The 18,789-nt window shown below is 41.4% G+C and overlaps 2 protein-coding genes across 3 annotated transcripts in view; one reads left to right on the top strand and one right to left on the bottom strand.

Moving 5' to 3' along the window:
* ntrk1 (neurotrophic tyrosine kinase, receptor, type 1) overlaps positions 1-3,115 on the top strand; it is a 50,691-nt gene extending 47,576 nt beyond the window's left edge. Inside the window, exon 17 of the mRNA XM_085292642.1 lies at positions 1,842-3,115. Within this exon, the coding sequence (XP_085148768.1) occupies positions 1,842-2,027 (186 nt within the window). The 3' untranslated portion in view covers positions 2,028-3,115. The remainder of the gene's footprint in view (positions 1-1,841) is intronic.
* Positions 3,116-4,751: 1,636 nt separating this feature from the next.
* paqr6 (progestin and adipoQ receptor family member VI) overlaps positions 4,752-18,789 on the bottom strand; it is a 31,497-nt gene continuing 17,459 nt past the window's right edge. For both annotated transcript variants that reach the window (XM_085292643.1, XM_085292644.1), the window contains exons 4-8: positions 18,231-18,436; positions 12,261-12,387; positions 10,905-11,001; positions 9,834-9,978; positions 4,752-8,398 (exon numbers count right to left, since the gene is read on the bottom strand). In XM_085292643.1, the coding sequence (XP_085148769.1) occupies positions 8,133-8,398; positions 9,834-9,978; positions 10,905-11,001; positions 12,261-12,387; positions 18,231-18,436 (841 nt within the window). In that variant the 3' untranslated portion in view covers positions 4,752-8,132. The remainder of the gene's footprint in view (positions 8,399-9,833; positions 9,979-10,904; positions 11,002-12,260; positions 12,388-18,230; positions 18,437-18,789) is intronic.

The following is an 18,789-nucleotide window of genomic DNA, read 5'->3' as shown; positions in this document are numbered from 1 at the left end:
TTTCAGTGCTGTGTAAATGACGTGTGTGGAAAAATAGTTTCACAGCCTAACAATGACATGCCTCTGTCTTTTGTTATTATTAAAGCATCAGAGAATCCAGAGAAGTCTCTGCAAGTGATGAGGCTGAATAAATGACCTTCAGATGGCAAATATCTGAAAACCTTTGTGGGTGAACACAGTTTTTCACATCACCCACAAATGCAAGTTTAAAACACCAAGACGGATCCTTTAAGGCTGCTTTCCTTTCAGCTCAAATCCTACAGAGAGCAAACACATTTAACTTTCAGAAATACAGAAACTGATCTCCTCAGCTCACAAAAGCTTACTATGAGGTGATGCAGTTGATACGAGTTGCACTTTCAGTTGTATCTTCAATTAAATATAAGCTTTCATTGATTTAAAGCTGCATTCTGTTTGTTTTACATCCGAACTTATTTTCACATTCTGACCAAATAAAGGTCTGAAAATAGGATTTAACTTGACTCTGGCAATGAACAGCCATGTTTAATATTGTTAACAGCTCCTTACAAAGATAATAACTTCAAACATAGAGATTCCTGACGACCCTCACTGGTCAACTTTTATTAGTACGGAGTAATTCTACAAAAGGGCCTTGCATCTTTGAAGTACTAAACTTAAAAAAACAAACAGCGTGTCTTTCCAGGAACGATGCTTTGTCATCCTGGGCAATAAACCGAGCAGCATAAACATTTCATTTAGAGACTAAATGTGTGCTTGCATGCTCGAGGTTTGGAGGGAGTACCAAGGACACTTAGTGCTAGAGTTTAAAATGTTTTTAGTGCTTTTAGCACCATACAGATAATTGTTATCCTCAGCTGTATTCAGGTGAAGCCCTGACTGTCAGAGAAAGATTTTCTTGGTTTAACAAATAAAAACCAAGACCAGAGCTGCATCAGCGTTGGACAGATAAATATAAAAAGATATTATAGCTTCTGCCCTCCTCACAATGTTGACAGGTTAATTTTTTATGTGTATAAAAAAACTTCTCAGTACATGTCATCACCGCTTGTTTCTTTTTAAATAGAAACTATTAAACAAGAAACAACAACTAAACTTTGCTGTAAACAACTTCTCCCTCCTGCTTTACAGCTGTAGACTTTTGCAAACATCCACCACCTGCCCACCTCACTATTCTAATAGCATGTTATTCATTAATTCTCTAACCCCACGTTTCTTCTGAATGGGATCTGTAATGTCTGATCAGGCTGCTTTTGTTAGCTTTCTTGTTTCATGTTCAATGCTGGAAGCGAGTCGATGCAGCCAGTGGATCCACGGTGCTGATTTACAAGAAAACTGCCCTCACTGAGTGAATTACTGGTGCTAAAAGATGATGATGCTGCGACGTCACTGTGTTGTTCTTCTGACAACAACAAATGGACCAATCACATTGTTGTGCTTTGTGTTGGATGGGTGAATGCAACACAGAACCTTCACATACAGAAGCTGGTTTCTTGTACTCAGTGTGTGAAATAAATTTAACAAACTTTACATTTTAAGTTGCATTTTGGTTCATTTTTAAAAAGGTGATCCTTTTTACAGCAGTAAGCATGTATTTAAAAAACTTTCAGGCTTTATAGCAGTCAAACTTCTCTCATTTGCAGACTTTGCTTCCTGCTCAACATTAATGACTGAAGAAAAAGGTTTTGCTCATTTTTGATGTGAAACTTTTAGATCAGACTCAGATATAAAGGACTGGTAGGCTCTAACTCCATTAGAAAGCCCATTAATAAGACGATGTGAACAGAAGCCCTGAGAACAGATTAAGAATGCGTCTTTTATTCTGGCCATTAAAAAATGTATTTTTCCCTCCTGTTCCACAGGCCATTGAATGCATCACACAGGGACGGGAACTGGAGAGGCCACGCACCTGCCCGAAGGAGGTCTACTTGCTGATGCAGGGCTGCTGGCAGAGAGAGCCCCAGCAGAGGATGGTCATGAAGGACATCCACAGCCGTCTGCTGGCCCTGGTCAAGAACCCCCCGGTTTACCTGGATATCCTGGGCTAGAAGGGCCGAGGGCCAACCAGGCTGGGGAGGTTGGATTTTTGATTTGAGATATAAAACTTTAGTCTGTTACTCATTTAAGTTCAACTGCATTCTGCTTTTCCAGCTGTGATGCTTCGTGGGCAGTAACATCTGCTTTGACCTTTTTGGCTGCAGTTTTGCCTCATTCTAGCTCGACTTTGACCCCTTAACTGGTTACTGCCCCGTCCTTCTCTGGAAACCTGTCACATGTTTACCAAAGTGTTTAATGTTTATCTGAGGTGGGATCAGTCTGATGGAGGAGCGTGCATGGATAAGAACTAAAATAACTGCATAGGCTCTTGCTGGGAATCTACTGCCACATGGTGTCTGGAGTCCCTTCATCAGCTGAGCTGCGACACATTTTAAATGACTTTTAGCTGACGTGCTTGTGTTGGTTTAGAAAGCAAAAACTCGTTTTACAGATCTTAGTACAGCAGATAGTCATTTGTATAGTACCGTCACTGATTTTGGATAAGTTTTGATATAGAGGGTTATTAAGAAAACAAAGAAAAAAAGCTTTCATTGATGTATATAAGATAGTCACAGCCAAACTTTGTTTCTCACGTGTCAGATTGAGTGTATCATATGAATATTTTTCAGAAAAAAAAAGAAGAACAAGATGTCAGACGTTAGCAGTGAAAACGTTTCCTGGTATATCAACGACTGTGTTTACATTTAATTACTGTCAAATATGAACTTCCAAAGAGCGACTTTTCAGCCTGCGGCCGCTATTGGGACTCGCTCAGGAGCGGATTTTGGACAGATCAGCCATGTTTAACATGCTACTGTAACGACCTTCAGAATCAAAGTGCTGCAGTGAAATTCGGTAAGGGGGCAAGCTGGTGGGGAGGTGACACCCCGAGAGGTAACAGATGGGTTAAAGCGAGACTCCAGGAGGAGAAGGACAGATGGCACTGAAAGTGAAACTGGAGGTGAACCCACCACCGTAACATTTGTCATTCCACCAAATGGGGCATTGAGAGGGTGAAAGACCGGGTGTGTAAACCCCTGCGATGCCTTTAAGTGTACATACTGAGTGTATATACTCTGTATTAATGTCTAAAACAAAATATATATATATATATATATATATCTTCATGTATTGTTACTCCAGCACTTTGTATATTGTCTGCCCTTAAAAATAAACAAACTTGATTAAAAAAACGAGGCTGCAGTGTTCGCAGGAACATCCCTCTGCATCAGTCAATCCATCATTATCGTATGCTGAACTGAACAATGATTTGGACTCTTGTCTGTACTTAAAGTTAGACATCTTAACAAGGCTATTCAAGAGCCTTCTATTATTTTGACGAACTAATCAGCAACCTGCGACGTCTCCACGGGATGCTCAGCAGACGGTTATTGAAAAGGAATAATCAAGTTTCATATTGCTTTACCGCGGGCCCTCCAGCAAACAAACACCCTCCAAAACCCAACTCTCTCTTTCTCTCTCTTTCTCTTCATCGCTCTGCCTTGCCCCCTTCCTTCATCACCACCACCACCCTCCCTCGCTCCATCACTTCGTATGCAGAGCGCCTCCGGGGAGTGGTAATGGATTGTGAGTAATGCTATCATCCCCTTCTTTCTCTCGACCTCCTCTGGCGTACCGGGAGGGGGATGAAAAACACTTGGACCTGTGTCTGGCTCATTGTTTCTTGTAGTGTCTTACAAGCAGATTCTGGGGAGATAGGATTAGTACACTCTGTAGTACTTGTCCCTGTTATCCTTAAGGACTCCATTTGTGGTTGCAGAATGAACCTTTTTAATAAGCACTCGAGGCTCCACCTTGGTTGGATGTGGAATATGAGTATAATAAAAGCTGGAAATGAGGCCATTTTTAAAATGGAAGTCCTATTAGAGCTTTGCAGCAGGATACTTTCCTTTTCAATCTTCCACCTAGTCATATAATGCATGTATACAGGATATTGATTTCTTATGGTAATTATTTCTTCATGATAATGGTGGTGCCGATTCATTTTGGTCTACTGCTAATAATAAACCACTCAACATGCTTTACCGTCCATCCTGCAGCGAGAGATTAGAGAACAGGAAGAGAAATGATTTAGTGAATCAAACCAAAGCAGAAGAAACCTGCACAACCTGAGAAGAAGTAATGTGAGATAATCTGCAGATTAAAAATATTCACACTTACAAATGGCTACGCACAACTATTTCACATCCCCACATTTAAAAGGTCTTATTATTATTGACCCTCAATTCAAGGCTTTTAAAAGCAAACGCATCACCTCTGTGAGGGGGTTTGAGACTCCAACAACAACAACACTCAAAATACATTTTGAAGTCTGCAGATTTTCTCGTCCAGCAGCTGGTTTTTCCTGCAGACAAATGTTCCCTCTGAGCCTGCGGTTCATTTCTTTACAGATAAAGGCTGCTCAGCAGCGACGAGCACCTCAAACTTAACAGGATGTGTTTGCTGTACTGTTCTGCCCTCTGCTGGCCAGTCAGGCACACTGCTCTGATTCCAACAAACGTTGAAGTGAGGATCTGCAGTCATTCATCGAGAAAAGACAAATTGTGAATAAAGACAGTGACCAGTTGCATATATTTAACAGATTACTGGGTAATGTGGGAAGTCCTTTTGTGTACAGTTTCCACTGTTACATTAAGTGAAATCAGATTACTGAAAAAAAAAGAAAAAAAAAGAAAAGAAAAGAGTTTGCTTTTTGATATCACTCCATACAATAATTCCATTTATAAAAGGTTTCATTTATTACACAAATCTAGTAGAACAAAGCAGCAAATTACAAATTACACACGGCAAAGAACAAATAAGGATTTATACATTTCAAGAGTAGTTTGTGTTTTGTATCAAAAGAAAAACTTGTATAAAACATTAAAAAAAAAAAAAAAAAAAGGCACCAATAACTTTGCCCCTCTTTTTTAAAATTCAATGGTTCCTCCTACTCTTGTCTTTGCGCTTCTCATCACTCAACATCCATCCATAAAGTGTTTAGAAAAATGCCACAAGTGCTCACTTTTCCGGCTGTTATCGCCCTGAGGGTAACCGTGATCTGGTCTGGAGAAATCATTGATACGTTGGTCAAATAAGTGCAGATTGAAAAAAAACAAAAAAACAACGATGACGTGAGCATGACTGAGTTTTAGAACTCTGGCACGTCTGCAAACAGTAAACGGCTGCGAATGAGTAAGATGACACGAAAATTCCCCCCAGACAAACACCAGCTCAGAAGTAAAGGCTTCCAGACAAGTCTAGTAGAATCGCATTAAGTCGGTAATGATGCAATTCCAAGAATCAAGAGGCTCAAACAGAGGAATGCTGTAAGATGACGCCTGTAGAGAAAATAAAATTGATCCACGCCTGGCAGGGGAGGAGATAAAACAAAGGAACACCGATGGCAGTGTCTGCCATGGAAAGGAAGATGTGACTTTATACTCTGCACACTGACCTCGAACACATCTTAAAAACAAGTGCTCTAATATAAATGTGTGTGTGCGCTTTGTGATTCTACACACTCGCCGCCGACATTTCTACTTCAGCGTCCGACATGGACCTGTAACACACCTCAGTCCTATAATATCACATACATTTGCCCTCTGATCAACTTCTCCACCACGAGTGTTAAAAGATGTGTGTGTAAACGGCGATGATGAAGTAATGATGATGTAAATCTGTCCCATAAAAATGCTCAACAATGGGTTTAATACAGTACAAGCACGACGAGCATCAGTGCTACAACTGAGAGGTTTAGTAACGTAAGACCCAGCTTCAATCCTGTATTATATAACAGTATTATGCGACCTTATATGTTGATTAATGACTTGTTGGATTAATGGATCTTATCAAGTTTTTTTGTGCATTATTGGGAGTAAATTTCTCTTTACACAAGTGAGAAATATCCAAAATAGCCTTTTTAAAAAAAACAAACAAAAAAACAACAACAATAACAACAGCTGCAGCTCATTTCTTCCCCCCCCCCCCTTTTGTCAAAAAAAGGCTGAAAATTATTTGGGAACAAAAGAGAAAAAAAAAAAAAAAGGGGGCCGCAATACAATTTATTTGCATTTGTCAGGCCCAGTTTTGGAGATATTAGCTTCTCTTAAATCTGCTGGAACCAACTGGCATTCGCCGCTTTGTGCTTGAATTACACAAAAAATATACTTTGAAAACTGAGCAGCACTGTCTCTTTCTACAAATCATAATCAAATAAATAGAGAAATTGTAGTTTTAAATTCACTTCATTTCAGTTTCAGTTAGATTTCAGAGATGATCTGCTTTCAGTTTGGTTTTTGTTGGTTTTGTTGACTCACACACGTCAACACCAAAGACTGAAACACCTGTGACAAATTTCACTGTTAAAGACTAAAATGAGAGACTTTTTAGTTTTGCAATCACTAAATATTGCTTAAATGACGTTAAATAAATGTTCTTTTTTTCTCGTTTTAGTCAGTAATAACGGCCGTGGCCAGTTTTACAGGACAGTAAGAACTACTTTCTTTCAGCTACAAGCTACACCCATGATGGGAAGCGTGCGTTTGTGATACTGTATAAACACCGACCTCTTCACCCCTCAGCTGAGCTCTGTTAACGAGCACCAGATGTAGAAAATAGCAGAAAGAAAATAGTTCCTGTGTGAAACGTTTTGCAGGGGCGTGATTTCTAGAAAGAGACAATTACAGCTGAGTTATTTCTGAGCACAACGAGGCAAATATGAAGTCAGTTTATCAAGACAAGGCAGAGAACTTTTCAGCAGATATCTCCAAAACTGCGAAGCTCACACAAAACCATATCTAGATGGTCCTGCAAAGTGCAGTTTAGAGTCCCAATAATGGTCAAAACTACTTGATAAGATGGGCCTTCTTTTCAGTGTTATTGTTAGCTCACCTATCTGATACAAAAACAAAAAATAAACTGTCTTCCTTTCCGTTAATGCAGCTACAACAAGCAATAAATATTCTATAAATAGAAGAGTGGTAAATGGTCACAAGATACCTAAAGTATAGGAAAGGTTAATAGTTTGCAAAGTCCACCAGATACTGCAACAACACAAAGCTCCCACATTAATATCATCCCAGGCTATGGCTAGCTAACTATACATCTCTCCTCCCTCCATTCCTCTTAATTCAACCAGTAGTTATTATAAACCACACATGCTGGAAATTTCTCCAGATTCGAAATATTACAAACTGGTTTTATTTATGTATTTATTTTTTGCTTGTAATTTTAAGTGCTTTTCCCCGCTTTACCTGATAGTTCAGAGTGGATCTTATGAGACGTGATGGAAAGGTAAAATGGTGCCATTTGCTCAGAACATAAAATTGTTGAAGACCTTCAGGGGGCATGAGGCCACTATAGTGTTGCCATGGGAACACCAAATGGTTATAAAAATGGTACCTGTCTTTTAATCACCGCAGCACTGTAACCTGTGGCAGATTGTAGGGTTCATAATAAAGGCAGGCAATCAGAAAGAGAACCACACTGGTCTGCAAATCAATGCCAGTCAGAGTGGAATCAATAGGTAGATATATAAGAGCCGGCAATCCAGTCTGCATCACGTTATGAAGAGGTGAACATGTGTTGTCCATGCTGCTTTAACGCACAGGACAACTTCACTGACCAATGTGTCCAGTTACAGAGAATATTTCAATAATCACTGAATAACAGAAACAGAGTTTCTGACGCTGTTAATTAAAAAAAGAATCCCTGCAAATTGTGACATTGTTTCCAGTTTGAAGCTTGTAGTGATCCACTGCAAACAGGCACTTAGGTGTCGTGTTACCACAGCTTGCTTCCTTCAACCCAGAGCCTTTTTCATATAAGTCAGCAATGAGAAGCATAAAAACAAACAATCATTGGTAGATGTGTTTTCAGCCTCACTTCCATTAACACCAGAAAAAGGCTTTGATAACCGTGTCTGGGTCCTCAGCTTCTGCGTAAACACACGAACACGTCAGACGTGCAACGCTGCCGGGACATGGAATATAAAGTGAGAAACTAAAGGTGTTAAACAAGCACTACTGTCAACTGTAGTTGCTGAGACAGACAAACCGCTGAACCTTTCCTTTGGAAAGCGAATCAGCTTTTATGAGGCGGAAAACGCCCCGCCCTCACTGCTCCTTGCACCCGCAGGTGGATGAGTGTGGCTGGTTGGGGCTGCGGCACGGTTTCCAGAGCAGCGGGGCGCTGAAAATGCCGATTATTCCGAGGTTGATGGCGAGGCTGATGGCGAGTGCCCCGATGGTCCCAAGAAAAGATGGCATCATTCCGTGGTTCAGGAGCCACGTCCTCCGCGATGTCATGTCTGCGATCACACCCTCCATCTGGAAGTGGGACCCCACCACAGCGCTGACGTGGAAGAGCTGGTGGCTGTGGCCTTTGGGAAGGAAAGATGAAACAAAAACAGTCGAGTCAAGTCGCCGAACTGAATGGGCGAGTCCAACAGTAAAACTATGGCGTCGCTACTATCCAGAGCAGCTTTGAATTATTCACAGTTTAAAGTAATCCTCGTTTGCTTAGACTGGGTTTTTGATGTGGTTTGAAGCTTTGTGTCTGTGAAGGTTCTCAGTCATCCAGGTCATCGTACTCAAAGGAGCTTGCAAAGAAAAGCGTCTGGACTTCTTTAAGTTGCTTGAAGACGTTTCACCTCTCATCCGAGAAGCTTCTTCAGTTCTAAGGTCAAATGGTGGAGAGTCCCAGATATAAACCTAGTGGGAGTGACCCCCCACAGAGGGACAAAAGGACCCCCTGATGATCCTCTAATCGCCTGAGCCAAGGTGGGAAACTGGGCGTGGGTCCCAATCAGCCAGAGTTTCGGGTGTGTTCATTGTGAAACCTGGCCCCACCTTATCATGGGCCTGAGGTCAGATGGCCCAGGATGTGAGTGGGCGTTAAGGCGTCTGGGAAGGGATCTCAAAACTGGATTATAGATGGCAGAGAGTTGGTGTCGTAAACCCCGCCTCTGTTCAAAGATGGTCGCTCACAGTGGACATAGATGGCTTCTTTCACTCCTCTTTCAAACCATCTGTCCTCTCTGTCCAAAATGTGAACATTGGCCCTCTGTGGGGGGTCACTCCCACTAGGTTTATATCTGGGACTCTCCACCATTTGACCTTAGAACTGAAGAAGCTTCTCGGATGAGAGGTGAAACGTCTTCAAGCAACTTAAAGAAGTCCAGACGCTTTTCTTTGCAAGCTCCTTTGACTACGATGACCTGGATGACTGAGAACCTTCACAGAAATATCTAAGCACCATTTCCTAATAAACAAATCTTTAAAAATCTCTTCTTTTCAAAGATTAACAAATGCAGCAGCTTTTTGTCCGCCTTCAGAGGCGTTTGAAACAATGACACTTGTGTGAAACCTCACCAGAGAAAACAAAACAATCCACCGAGCAAAGAAAAGTTTGCGCAGGTTTACACACCATCATTCCAAAGCCTGTTTGATATCGAGCCATTATTTAGCGGCAATTGTGCAGCAACCAGCAGGGAAAACATTCAAAAACAAGCAAAGACAATAGAAGGCAAATGTAAGCGTTGCAGTCCCACACGGAGGCCAAACTAAAGAACACGGTGCTTAGAGAATAACGCTGACCCTCCCAAAGGCCTTTCCCAAACTATTGTTCATAAACTTACATGTATTCATATCTTGGAGCGAACTCAATGAAAACAGAGGCTTCTAAAACTTCAAAAGCTTTTGTACGTGCACTTGAATTTGAATGAGACTCATTTGGTTATTTTTCTTCGTCTTTTAACTGGCATTAAGTTTCGAAAGTGTGTTCCAAGCTGTACTGAGCGCCACCAAAGGACGTACCGAAGTAGTCGAAGCACCCCGGGGCCAGTCTCTCCGGGAGGTGGGCGGTAAACAGAAAACAAGTGAGGAAGGCGAAGAGGAGGTGGTAACAGTGATTGGACAAGGCGCCGGTTGGACTGCAGCTTCCACCGCAGCACAGAAGAATCTAAACACAGGGGGAAAAAAAACGATTCTATTATTGGATTAAACACAGATTAACACTGATTGTCGGAGCATTACTGACCCAGACAGAAAAGTGACTTGCATAATGCACAAACTAATGAGGAATAGTGTAGTGATTAGGGGAATTAACTGATGGCAAACATTTGTATTAGATAAACAAAGGAAATCAGATTCTGGGATAGTGAACCAAAGTCCGATTACATTATTAAAGAGTGGCACTTATCAGCGTTTATGTAATGACACAAACAAACAGACCAACACAAGCTGTGGCTTTTGAAAAAGATACTTGTTCAGAGTGGAAATTAAGGTCAAATTAAGTAAGAGAAGAATGCAATTATGCAAGTGTATTATACGCCACTTTCTTCCTTTCAGATGTCAGAGCAAACTCTGTGAACTCAATTACTCAGCAGCTTGATATAGAGAAGAATCTACTGCCTCCAGATATATACAGAAACGACAAACACATCACACAGTCTGCAACTCCCACTCTGTGGTTTTCCTCCAATTTCCAGCTCCTTTGTAGTGTCAAAGAAATAAAATAAAACCTTCACGAGATGAAAAAGATGAGAATCTTCCAATATAACCCCCCCCCCCCCCTTCTCTCTCTTTTTTCACTGGTGCCAGGCCTAAAAATGAAACAGGAGGAAAGCACAGACCAGCAGAGCGAACAGGACCAGCCTTTCATATCGATCATTAATTAATAAAAGGAATCATCACCTTTGTGTATGGTGCTATGGTATAACCGAGTACGAGTTGAGCTGATGAGTAAAAGAAGACTATATATTTGTTGATTTTATAAAACATCTGAACACAGAAATGCTGTAGAAAGTCAGAAACAGTGAAAGTCTGTGAGCTGAGAGAGTGTGAGCACCATCACTTCACTTTTCGGTCTCCTTTAACGTGACTTACCCTGTAAACCAGAGGGACGGTGTCAAAAATAAATGGGACGACAAATGCTATGGTCCGAAGGGCTTTACTTCTCTTTGGGAACTGCAACTCCAGGAACCTGCGGAGGCCAGCAGAGGGCAGCGATCATTTCACTTTGTCATCTCCTTGCCTTTCAAAGTAACGCGTCTCAGCCCAACCTGTCGAGAAGCTAATGTAAGCCCTACAGCTATGCAAGAGTAAGTCCCTCTGATCATATTACTCCTTGGCTTTGGTGCACCCTGCGTTCACGACACTGAAAGAATACAGAAATCAAATACTGTTGCAGATTAGGATCAGGCCGTTTACATTTGACTTAAAAGACACCAAAGCGCTGAGGATGCAAAATGGGGGAGGGTCACTTGCTCAGTGTGACCCTTCTGAAGTTTGTCCTGATAAAGTTCAGGAGTTTTGGACACGGTTCACTAAAATATTTGTAGTATTTAACCAATGCAAACTCCATGCAGATGCAGGATTTGTCAGTATGAGAGGAAGACAACCTAAGTAAACTAAACTATTCTCATTATAGACTCTTCTCATAAGATGAAAGCCCAAGGGGGAGCTCTCCCTTCAAGCACGCACTGTTGAGCTGGCAGGAGTACCAGCCTTAAAAGTCCTATAAACTATTCTGAATTCTAAATATTTGGCTTTTGCAGGTGGTTCCTTAGCTGGGCCGCAGGCATGGACGACTTCTATTTTGCTTTGTTACTGTACACAGGATAGATCACTGAATTTCCTGAAATACCTCTTTCTTTAAACATACCAGTACACTACACATGAAAAAAAACGGAGTTAAGGCAAACTGTTGGTGCAAGGAAGGTGTCGAGGGCAAGCCTACGCTTGAAGCCACTGTGGTGTTCGCCATAGTCACAGTCCAATAACTCCAGCTGTACTTATCTTGTCCATTTAACAACTTTATTGGATTCCATCGTTTGTATTTGTTGTTCAACAGTACTTAGTATCCAACGTCATTTTACATAAAATCACACAAACGGTTTGATCCTTCCGACCAACAACACCTGACGCTAAGTACATGTGTCTAGCTTAAATACAGTCCCATAAACACACCATGCTGTAAAAACACTAAAAGTGACCCTCAGCAGCACACATAAGGTAACAACACACAAAAAAAATGGCTGCTACAGGAGGAGCAAACAATTATTTGGAAATCTATTGTTCCACAGAAGTGAGCTACATTCAGTCAAACTCTGACATCCAAGTTTTTAAACTCACAAGGCTTATTTACCTTGATTTGTGCACGACTGTAAGATGCAGGATGCTCAAAGTTGAATTTTCTAAGCAAGCCTGAGGACAGAGAGGATGTAAACATCAGCTTCTTACCTGGAATAGCAGGACAGGCTGGTACAGAACACCGTGTTTCCGATGGCAATGGGAACAAAATGCTGATGAAGCCAAGTGTTTACCCAACACTCTGGCATGACGTAGTATCCGTAGCTTATGGCACATCCTGATTTAAAACAGGAAATTAAAAATATTTATTACATCAACTGACCCGAGAGAAGCCTGAACAACTAACAGCTGATAAATAAACATATTTCATTCTGACTGCAGGACAATAATGTCAGACAAAGAATTTCAGCTACAGAAACTGAGACAGTGAAACTTTTATTTTAAATATGTTGTTATTAATCCTCAAAATACCTGTGACGTTTCCCCCCCCCCAAAATTCAAGAATAGATTCAAAGCACACAAAAAAATTGAAAGCTGCAACTTTATGCTACAGTGTCTTAAAAAACAAACAAACAAACAAAAACAAACAAACAAAAACAATGGGGGGGTCACCAAAGAAAGAAAATTAGCATTTTACAAATAGTTTTTTTTATTAATTAATATTACACTGGTGACTTCTACTTAAAAAAAAAAAAAGATCAAAGCAGAAAGGGAAGCATGTCATAGAGATCTTTGAAACTAAATGAGGCTGTTAACTAAAATCAAAGACTCTTATATGAAGCAGAAAAACAGTGCATAATATACGTGGGACTTGTAACCCAAATAAGTAGCTCTGATGTTTCTCTCTGGAGAAACGCCACAATCAAAGCTCTACCTGCGACCACCGAGTGTGCGCTGTGTTCTTTTTGTCCTGCAGTGACACCGCCTGCTGATCTTATTCCTGAGATGGACTTTTGAGCATTTTAAACTGGGTAAATCTTGGCCCTAAGAAGCTTTGTGGTAGATTACTAGTGAGCCAGCCATGGGCCAACCCCCCCCAAAAAACCAGGACTTCTAAGAGGGCCTCAGTTAATGTTTAACTGCTGGTTTGGCTGGTGGGATTCTATACAGAGATCTCATATACACACATATACATATATATATACACACATATATACTAGGGGTGCAACAATACACAAAATTCACGGTTCGGTTCGGTTCAATACTTTGGTGTCACGGTTCGATATTTTTTCGATATAAAAAAAATGTTCATGCCTTTTTAATTTGTCATTTATTAAATTTTCACGGCACATTCCGCACCACATCTCTGTGCGTTCATCATTTGTATGAAGCCAGCTCACCTCCTGCAACTACTTTTCCGAGAATACGCGCTTCTTTCGTGGTTCGGACTCCTGACATTTCTTTGGAATTGGAGGAACATCACAGTAATTGCTTAAAGGAGCTTCTAGAGTTCTAAACAAATGTCTGTCCTCCTCCTGAAAATCTTATGTATGCAAACACGCGTTGCAACTTCTTATCTTGTGCCCGTTTTTTATTTTGACAGCGAATGCGCACCTGCGGACCACTTATGTGCAGCCCTGGTTATTTCGCTTGTCATATTGCAGCCACAGAAATTCTTTTGTCCATGAAACCATAAAGCTGCACTTTCTTTTTGCCTTATAGTCTGATTTGTCATAACTTTTCCGTTTTGTGGTAAGTTTTTCTTTGGCTGTCACTTCTTCACCCTGACCTGTCTTATTTGGCTCAGCAGAACTAAAATATTGTGGCGAGCTCAGACAAGGAGGAGACGGAGGTATCGTTTGGTCTTGCTTCCCGTGAGCTAGCCAGGGAGCACAGCCGTTTATTGACATCTGCAGAAGAACACTGCCGCTAGCTAACTGCTCAGCGCGGCAACAGCACAGCAACAACAACAACAACACCACCACCACACAGGGCGCCCTCTGACCCCGGAAGGACACACCGTCGCAGCGAGAGGGCGTCACCCGTCACTATGGCAACATAAACAAAACATAACTGTACAAACAGAACCCCGAACAGCCCTGACCCGCTACATAGCCCCCACCTAAGGGGTCAGTCGTCCCCGACGACCCCATTACCCCACACAAAGTCCTGCAAATGTCCAGGTGCCTTCTTTTGGCGCACCGGCCGGTCACGACCGGCGGGGTAAAAGTCACTCGGGTCAGAACATGGGGTGCCACCATCATCCCACTTCTGACACCAATGTGGCGAGCTCAGACAAGGAGGAGACGGAGGTATCGTTTGGTCTTGCGTCCCGTGAGCTAGCCAGGGAGCACAGCCGTTTATTGACATCTGCAGAAGAACACTGCCACTAGCTAACTGCTCAGTGCGGCAACAGCACAGCAACAACAACACCACACAGGGCGCCCTCTGACCCCGGAAGGACACACCGTCGCAGCGAGAGGGCGTCACCCGTCACTATGGCAACATAAACAAAACATAACTGTACAAACAGAACCCCGAACAGCCCTGATCCGCTACAATATATATCCTGCTGCTTTTACACACGCACTCACATAATGCTCAGCGATTCTCTGCGCGATCAACCTCTCACATGTGTAAGCTGCGGGAGATTTCACTTGTCATGTTTGCATAGTAAGCTAACGATTGATGAGACAAAGTCAGAGGAATTGGTGCGCAAATTATCATCACTCACCAATCAGTGCTGTCGCTCTCTATACACAGTTCGTGCAATTGCAAAGTGAAAGCAAAAAAACAAGCGCAAATTCAAACGCGATTTCAATATGTCACATATTGGCAGTGGCTAACCGATGCCAATGACATAATTACCCAGCTACATTTCCGAAAGAATGCAAAAGCATTGACATATATTTTTCCTTCCTACAATAGCCCGACGGGCAGGGTAGCCCGTCTGAAAAAAAATCGCTAGCCCCAGGACGTCCCCTGTATCTGATTGAGGAATCACTCATCTTTGGAAAAGAGAGTTTATTACAGAGAAATGCCTCTTTCCAAAATAAAAGCTATACTATCCGCTTCTTCTGGGCTATATTCTCAGCAGCATAAGGAGAATCATGTGCTAACAGCTGTCTAAATGACTCAGCTAAAGTTAGTAGCATGCTTGTTGTTTTTGTCTTTGCACTAGGATGATGTCGGCGTAAATGTGCAGTCATATTCGTTGTGTTCCCACTAGTGCTTTCAGGTTAATCTCGTTGAAATGACCTTAACGCCACAACACGGCAAATCTCCTTTAACCAGCTACCGCAGATCGCCCCGTGCATGGGGCTAGACAGCTAACAGTTAACGAGCTAACTGCGCTAACACACTAGTTCACACCAATGTAATTGAGCATTGCATGGCACATCCAACATACTGTTTTACTTTAGTCCATGACGCGCTTACTTTCAGGGTCATACGTCACATGAAAACCAAAATAATTCCAAACGCCAGATCTGAATGAGAGTGGGGGAGGTCCATGTTGCAAGGAGAGCTTAACTTCTGTCTCGCGAGCTTGCCCTGCGCTCTTCCTTCTGACTATGCTGTCTGTGTTGAGCGCTCAGTGGATCTGCGCTCGACAGTGCAGCCTAGGCGGAGTAGTCGAACGCAGATTCACTGAGCGCTCAACACAGACAGCATCGTCAGAAGGAAAATTGATAAAATAAATTACAAATGTTGTATTGTTCGATACATATGCGTACCGAACCGAAAGCACTGTATCGAACGGTTTTTCATAAATTATTTTTTAAGTTAATTTGAATATACTATATATTTATTAAAAATAAGGTGAAATATTTGATGCTTTTGAGTTTTAATTTTTATGTAAATGGATCGTTTCTCATTATCTTAGATTCATATAAAATTTCCGAAGACCAATGAAAATGTTAAACTTCTGAAAATGATGTTCATTTATACTCTCAAACGCCTGATATATTTACAACTAATGCATGAAGAATACAATATTATATTTTTTTGATCTGCTCTAGTATGTGCTCACCCTCAAATATGCAGGCAGGCGGTGGGGAAAGAGTTTGCAAATGAACAGCTGCGCAACAAGCAAACCTTCCTTAAAAAACAGGAATGTTCAGTTCCCTCTTTGTGGAAGTTCCTTGTAAAAGCAGGTGCATGCGGGAGGGAAATACTATTCATAGGAGAGCTGGTTATGAAATCAAGCAAATACTGGAGCCATAAAACCCAATCCATCTTTCAGGACAGTGGCAGAAAGGAGAGTAACATTGTTTCCATGTGCTTTGAGTGTGAGGCATGTCTGATTTCCATATAATCTCAAAGGCTAACACAAGCAAAAATGCTTTGAATATTACTGTGGAACGGAACTTACCATGCAAACAGTTTAGAGGAGAAAGAAAGCAACGTTTCATCTCTTAGTATAGGACGCATGCACTATTATGGATAGACCTTAATAAAGGAGCAGTCATCCTTAATGAGATGCATGATGGTTGATCAGCCTGTTAAATGTGTTTCATAAAACAGAACCACCTCAAACTGTTTGACTTTACTGTGGTTTGGAGTGTTTCAAACACCTCGGCCTTTACCCGTTAAATCTAAATTATTCTGTGTGTTACATTTTAAACTGTTTTCTTAAGGTGGAATCTACAACCATTTATTTATTTACCAGGAGATGGAGAGACTGAGGAGACTGTCTATAAACAAACCTCTTTCCTTCACGTAGTTCAAAGATGGAAAAGATAAAGAGATGAAATTCTGAGCATTACGTTGTTTCCTCCGTTGATATTTGGTTACCTAGTAACGCTATCACGCGCTAAAGAAACAAAATACACCCTCAGACATTAAACACCGCTGTGGCATCAGGACTTTTGCATTCAACCCCCCCCCCCCGTGCACAAAGATTTACTACCTACAACCAGCCTGGATAGAGCTCACCTCCAAATGCTCATCCTGCTGCTTCTTCTCTGCTCAGAAAGAAGACTTTGTCTCGGGTGGCATGACCCAAGAAGTAACGTAGCTTTAGCTTACTGTAACTCAGACAACTCAAACTGAGACAGGATGACACAAAACCATGTGACACATTAATCTAAAGTGAAATCTCATGATATTTCTTGCTGCGTGTAGCTGCTCCCTAAGCTGAAAAATAACTCATGAAGACCATAGCTCGCTATAGCAAGTATCTGGTATCAATTCTAGGTGACTTCCTTGATGAGTCATTACAGTCACAAGATTTTCAGAAAACTTGACCTCTGACCAAACTTCTTCTGTTCACAAAGGTGAGTGTCCACACTGACCACCCGCCTCCCACCCAAGCAGGATGATGACAATACCCCATCAACTTTTCACAGCTGATGGGTAAAAAGGATGCGACAGCTCAGAACGTCTCCCAGAAACAAACAAACAAAAAAAAATTGGGACAAAATAATCTTCTTATAATCCACAACTACTTCAAAGTTAACATTTTCATTCTGTTTCACTTGTATTTTTATTTTTTATTCCTATTTATTCTATTTATCCCCTTTGTATATTTTATTTATATTTGTCTCTGTATTTATATATTTATATATATATACATACACACACATACATATATATAACAGTTCTGTAACTGTAACTTCGGTCGTTGCTGTGCTTTTTTTGGAAGTCGAATTTCCCAGAGGAACCCACCCGAGGGATTAATAAAGTTCTATCTTATCTTAGATCTGCTAAGTAGTTACTTATTTTATATATACATTTTTGTTGTCTTCTCTAGTGTTTTTTTTTACCTTGGCCATCTGTTTTTATCTAACAAAGGCAGACGGGGAGGTAACAGAGCTGAACTGATGTCTGTATAAGAAGCAAAGCCAATATCACAGAGTGATGACACTGTAGTGTTAGACTTCACATCCCTCTGATTCTGCGGTGCTGGCGTGCTTCTTAAAAATGACACACTGTGTCCCCTTGGGACTGTTCAGGGAAACAATCAAAATAGAATGTCATAAAGAGTGATCTCAGAGGAGTGTGAAAAGAGCTACCGACTCCTCTTTATGATTTCAAGATCGTCCTGTTTCTTGGTAATGTACAATAACATCAAAAATGCTTTTCAATCAGAATCAGAATCAGAATCAGAATACTTTATTGATCCCTGGGGGAAATTATTAAGAAGAAATTTTAGGCCTCCACCACCGGGGGTTTCTTTACCTAAGCTGTAGAGGCTGAGAGCTCCATAGTCAAAGAAGTAGCAGATGTGGCGGGACTCTGCGGACATGGTGCTGAAGGTGTGTGCACAACTGGACGTGAAGGGGTAAACGCAGATGAGCATCATGTACACCAGCAGCGGCCAGGTGTAGCTGTCAGTCAGGAAGTTCAGGGTAGAGCAGAGAACGCAGAAACGCCACAGAAAGTACCTACAAAAATTTATTAACAAATTAAAAATGTATATATACAAAAATGTGACCCCATACAGGTACATGTAACTGATGCTACCGTGTAATATGTTGGCACATGCATCTGTTTCCAGGTTGTAGATTTACTACAGAGAAGTACTCTGTGACTGTGTTTCTTAATTAGCAATGTCACTGCTTCTCTCTGACATCCTGTGAGCTTCAAAGCTCTCTGACTTTACGTGTATTTTGATTCAGACTTAGTGAATTTTCCAGATGTAGCCTCCACATTTCCCCACCTGTCTGTTTTTCTCTCCAGCACTATGAGAATTTTCAAGATTAAATCTCTGACTTTCAGTGATCCTTAGAAACTCTGT

Source organism: Mchenga conophoros, linkage group LG11 (assembly GCF_057382185.1).
Source record: "Mchenga conophoros isolate Kocher_MC1m ecotype Shallow Benthic linkage group LG11, M_conophoros_male_GT1.1, whole genome shotgun sequence".
In the NCBI taxonomy this organism is placed as follows: Eukaryota; Metazoa; Chordata; class Actinopteri; order Cichliformes; family Cichlidae; genus Mchenga; species Mchenga conophoros.
Note: the sequence above shows the minus strand (reverse complement) of the source record. Positions and strands in the feature narration are given on the sequence as shown.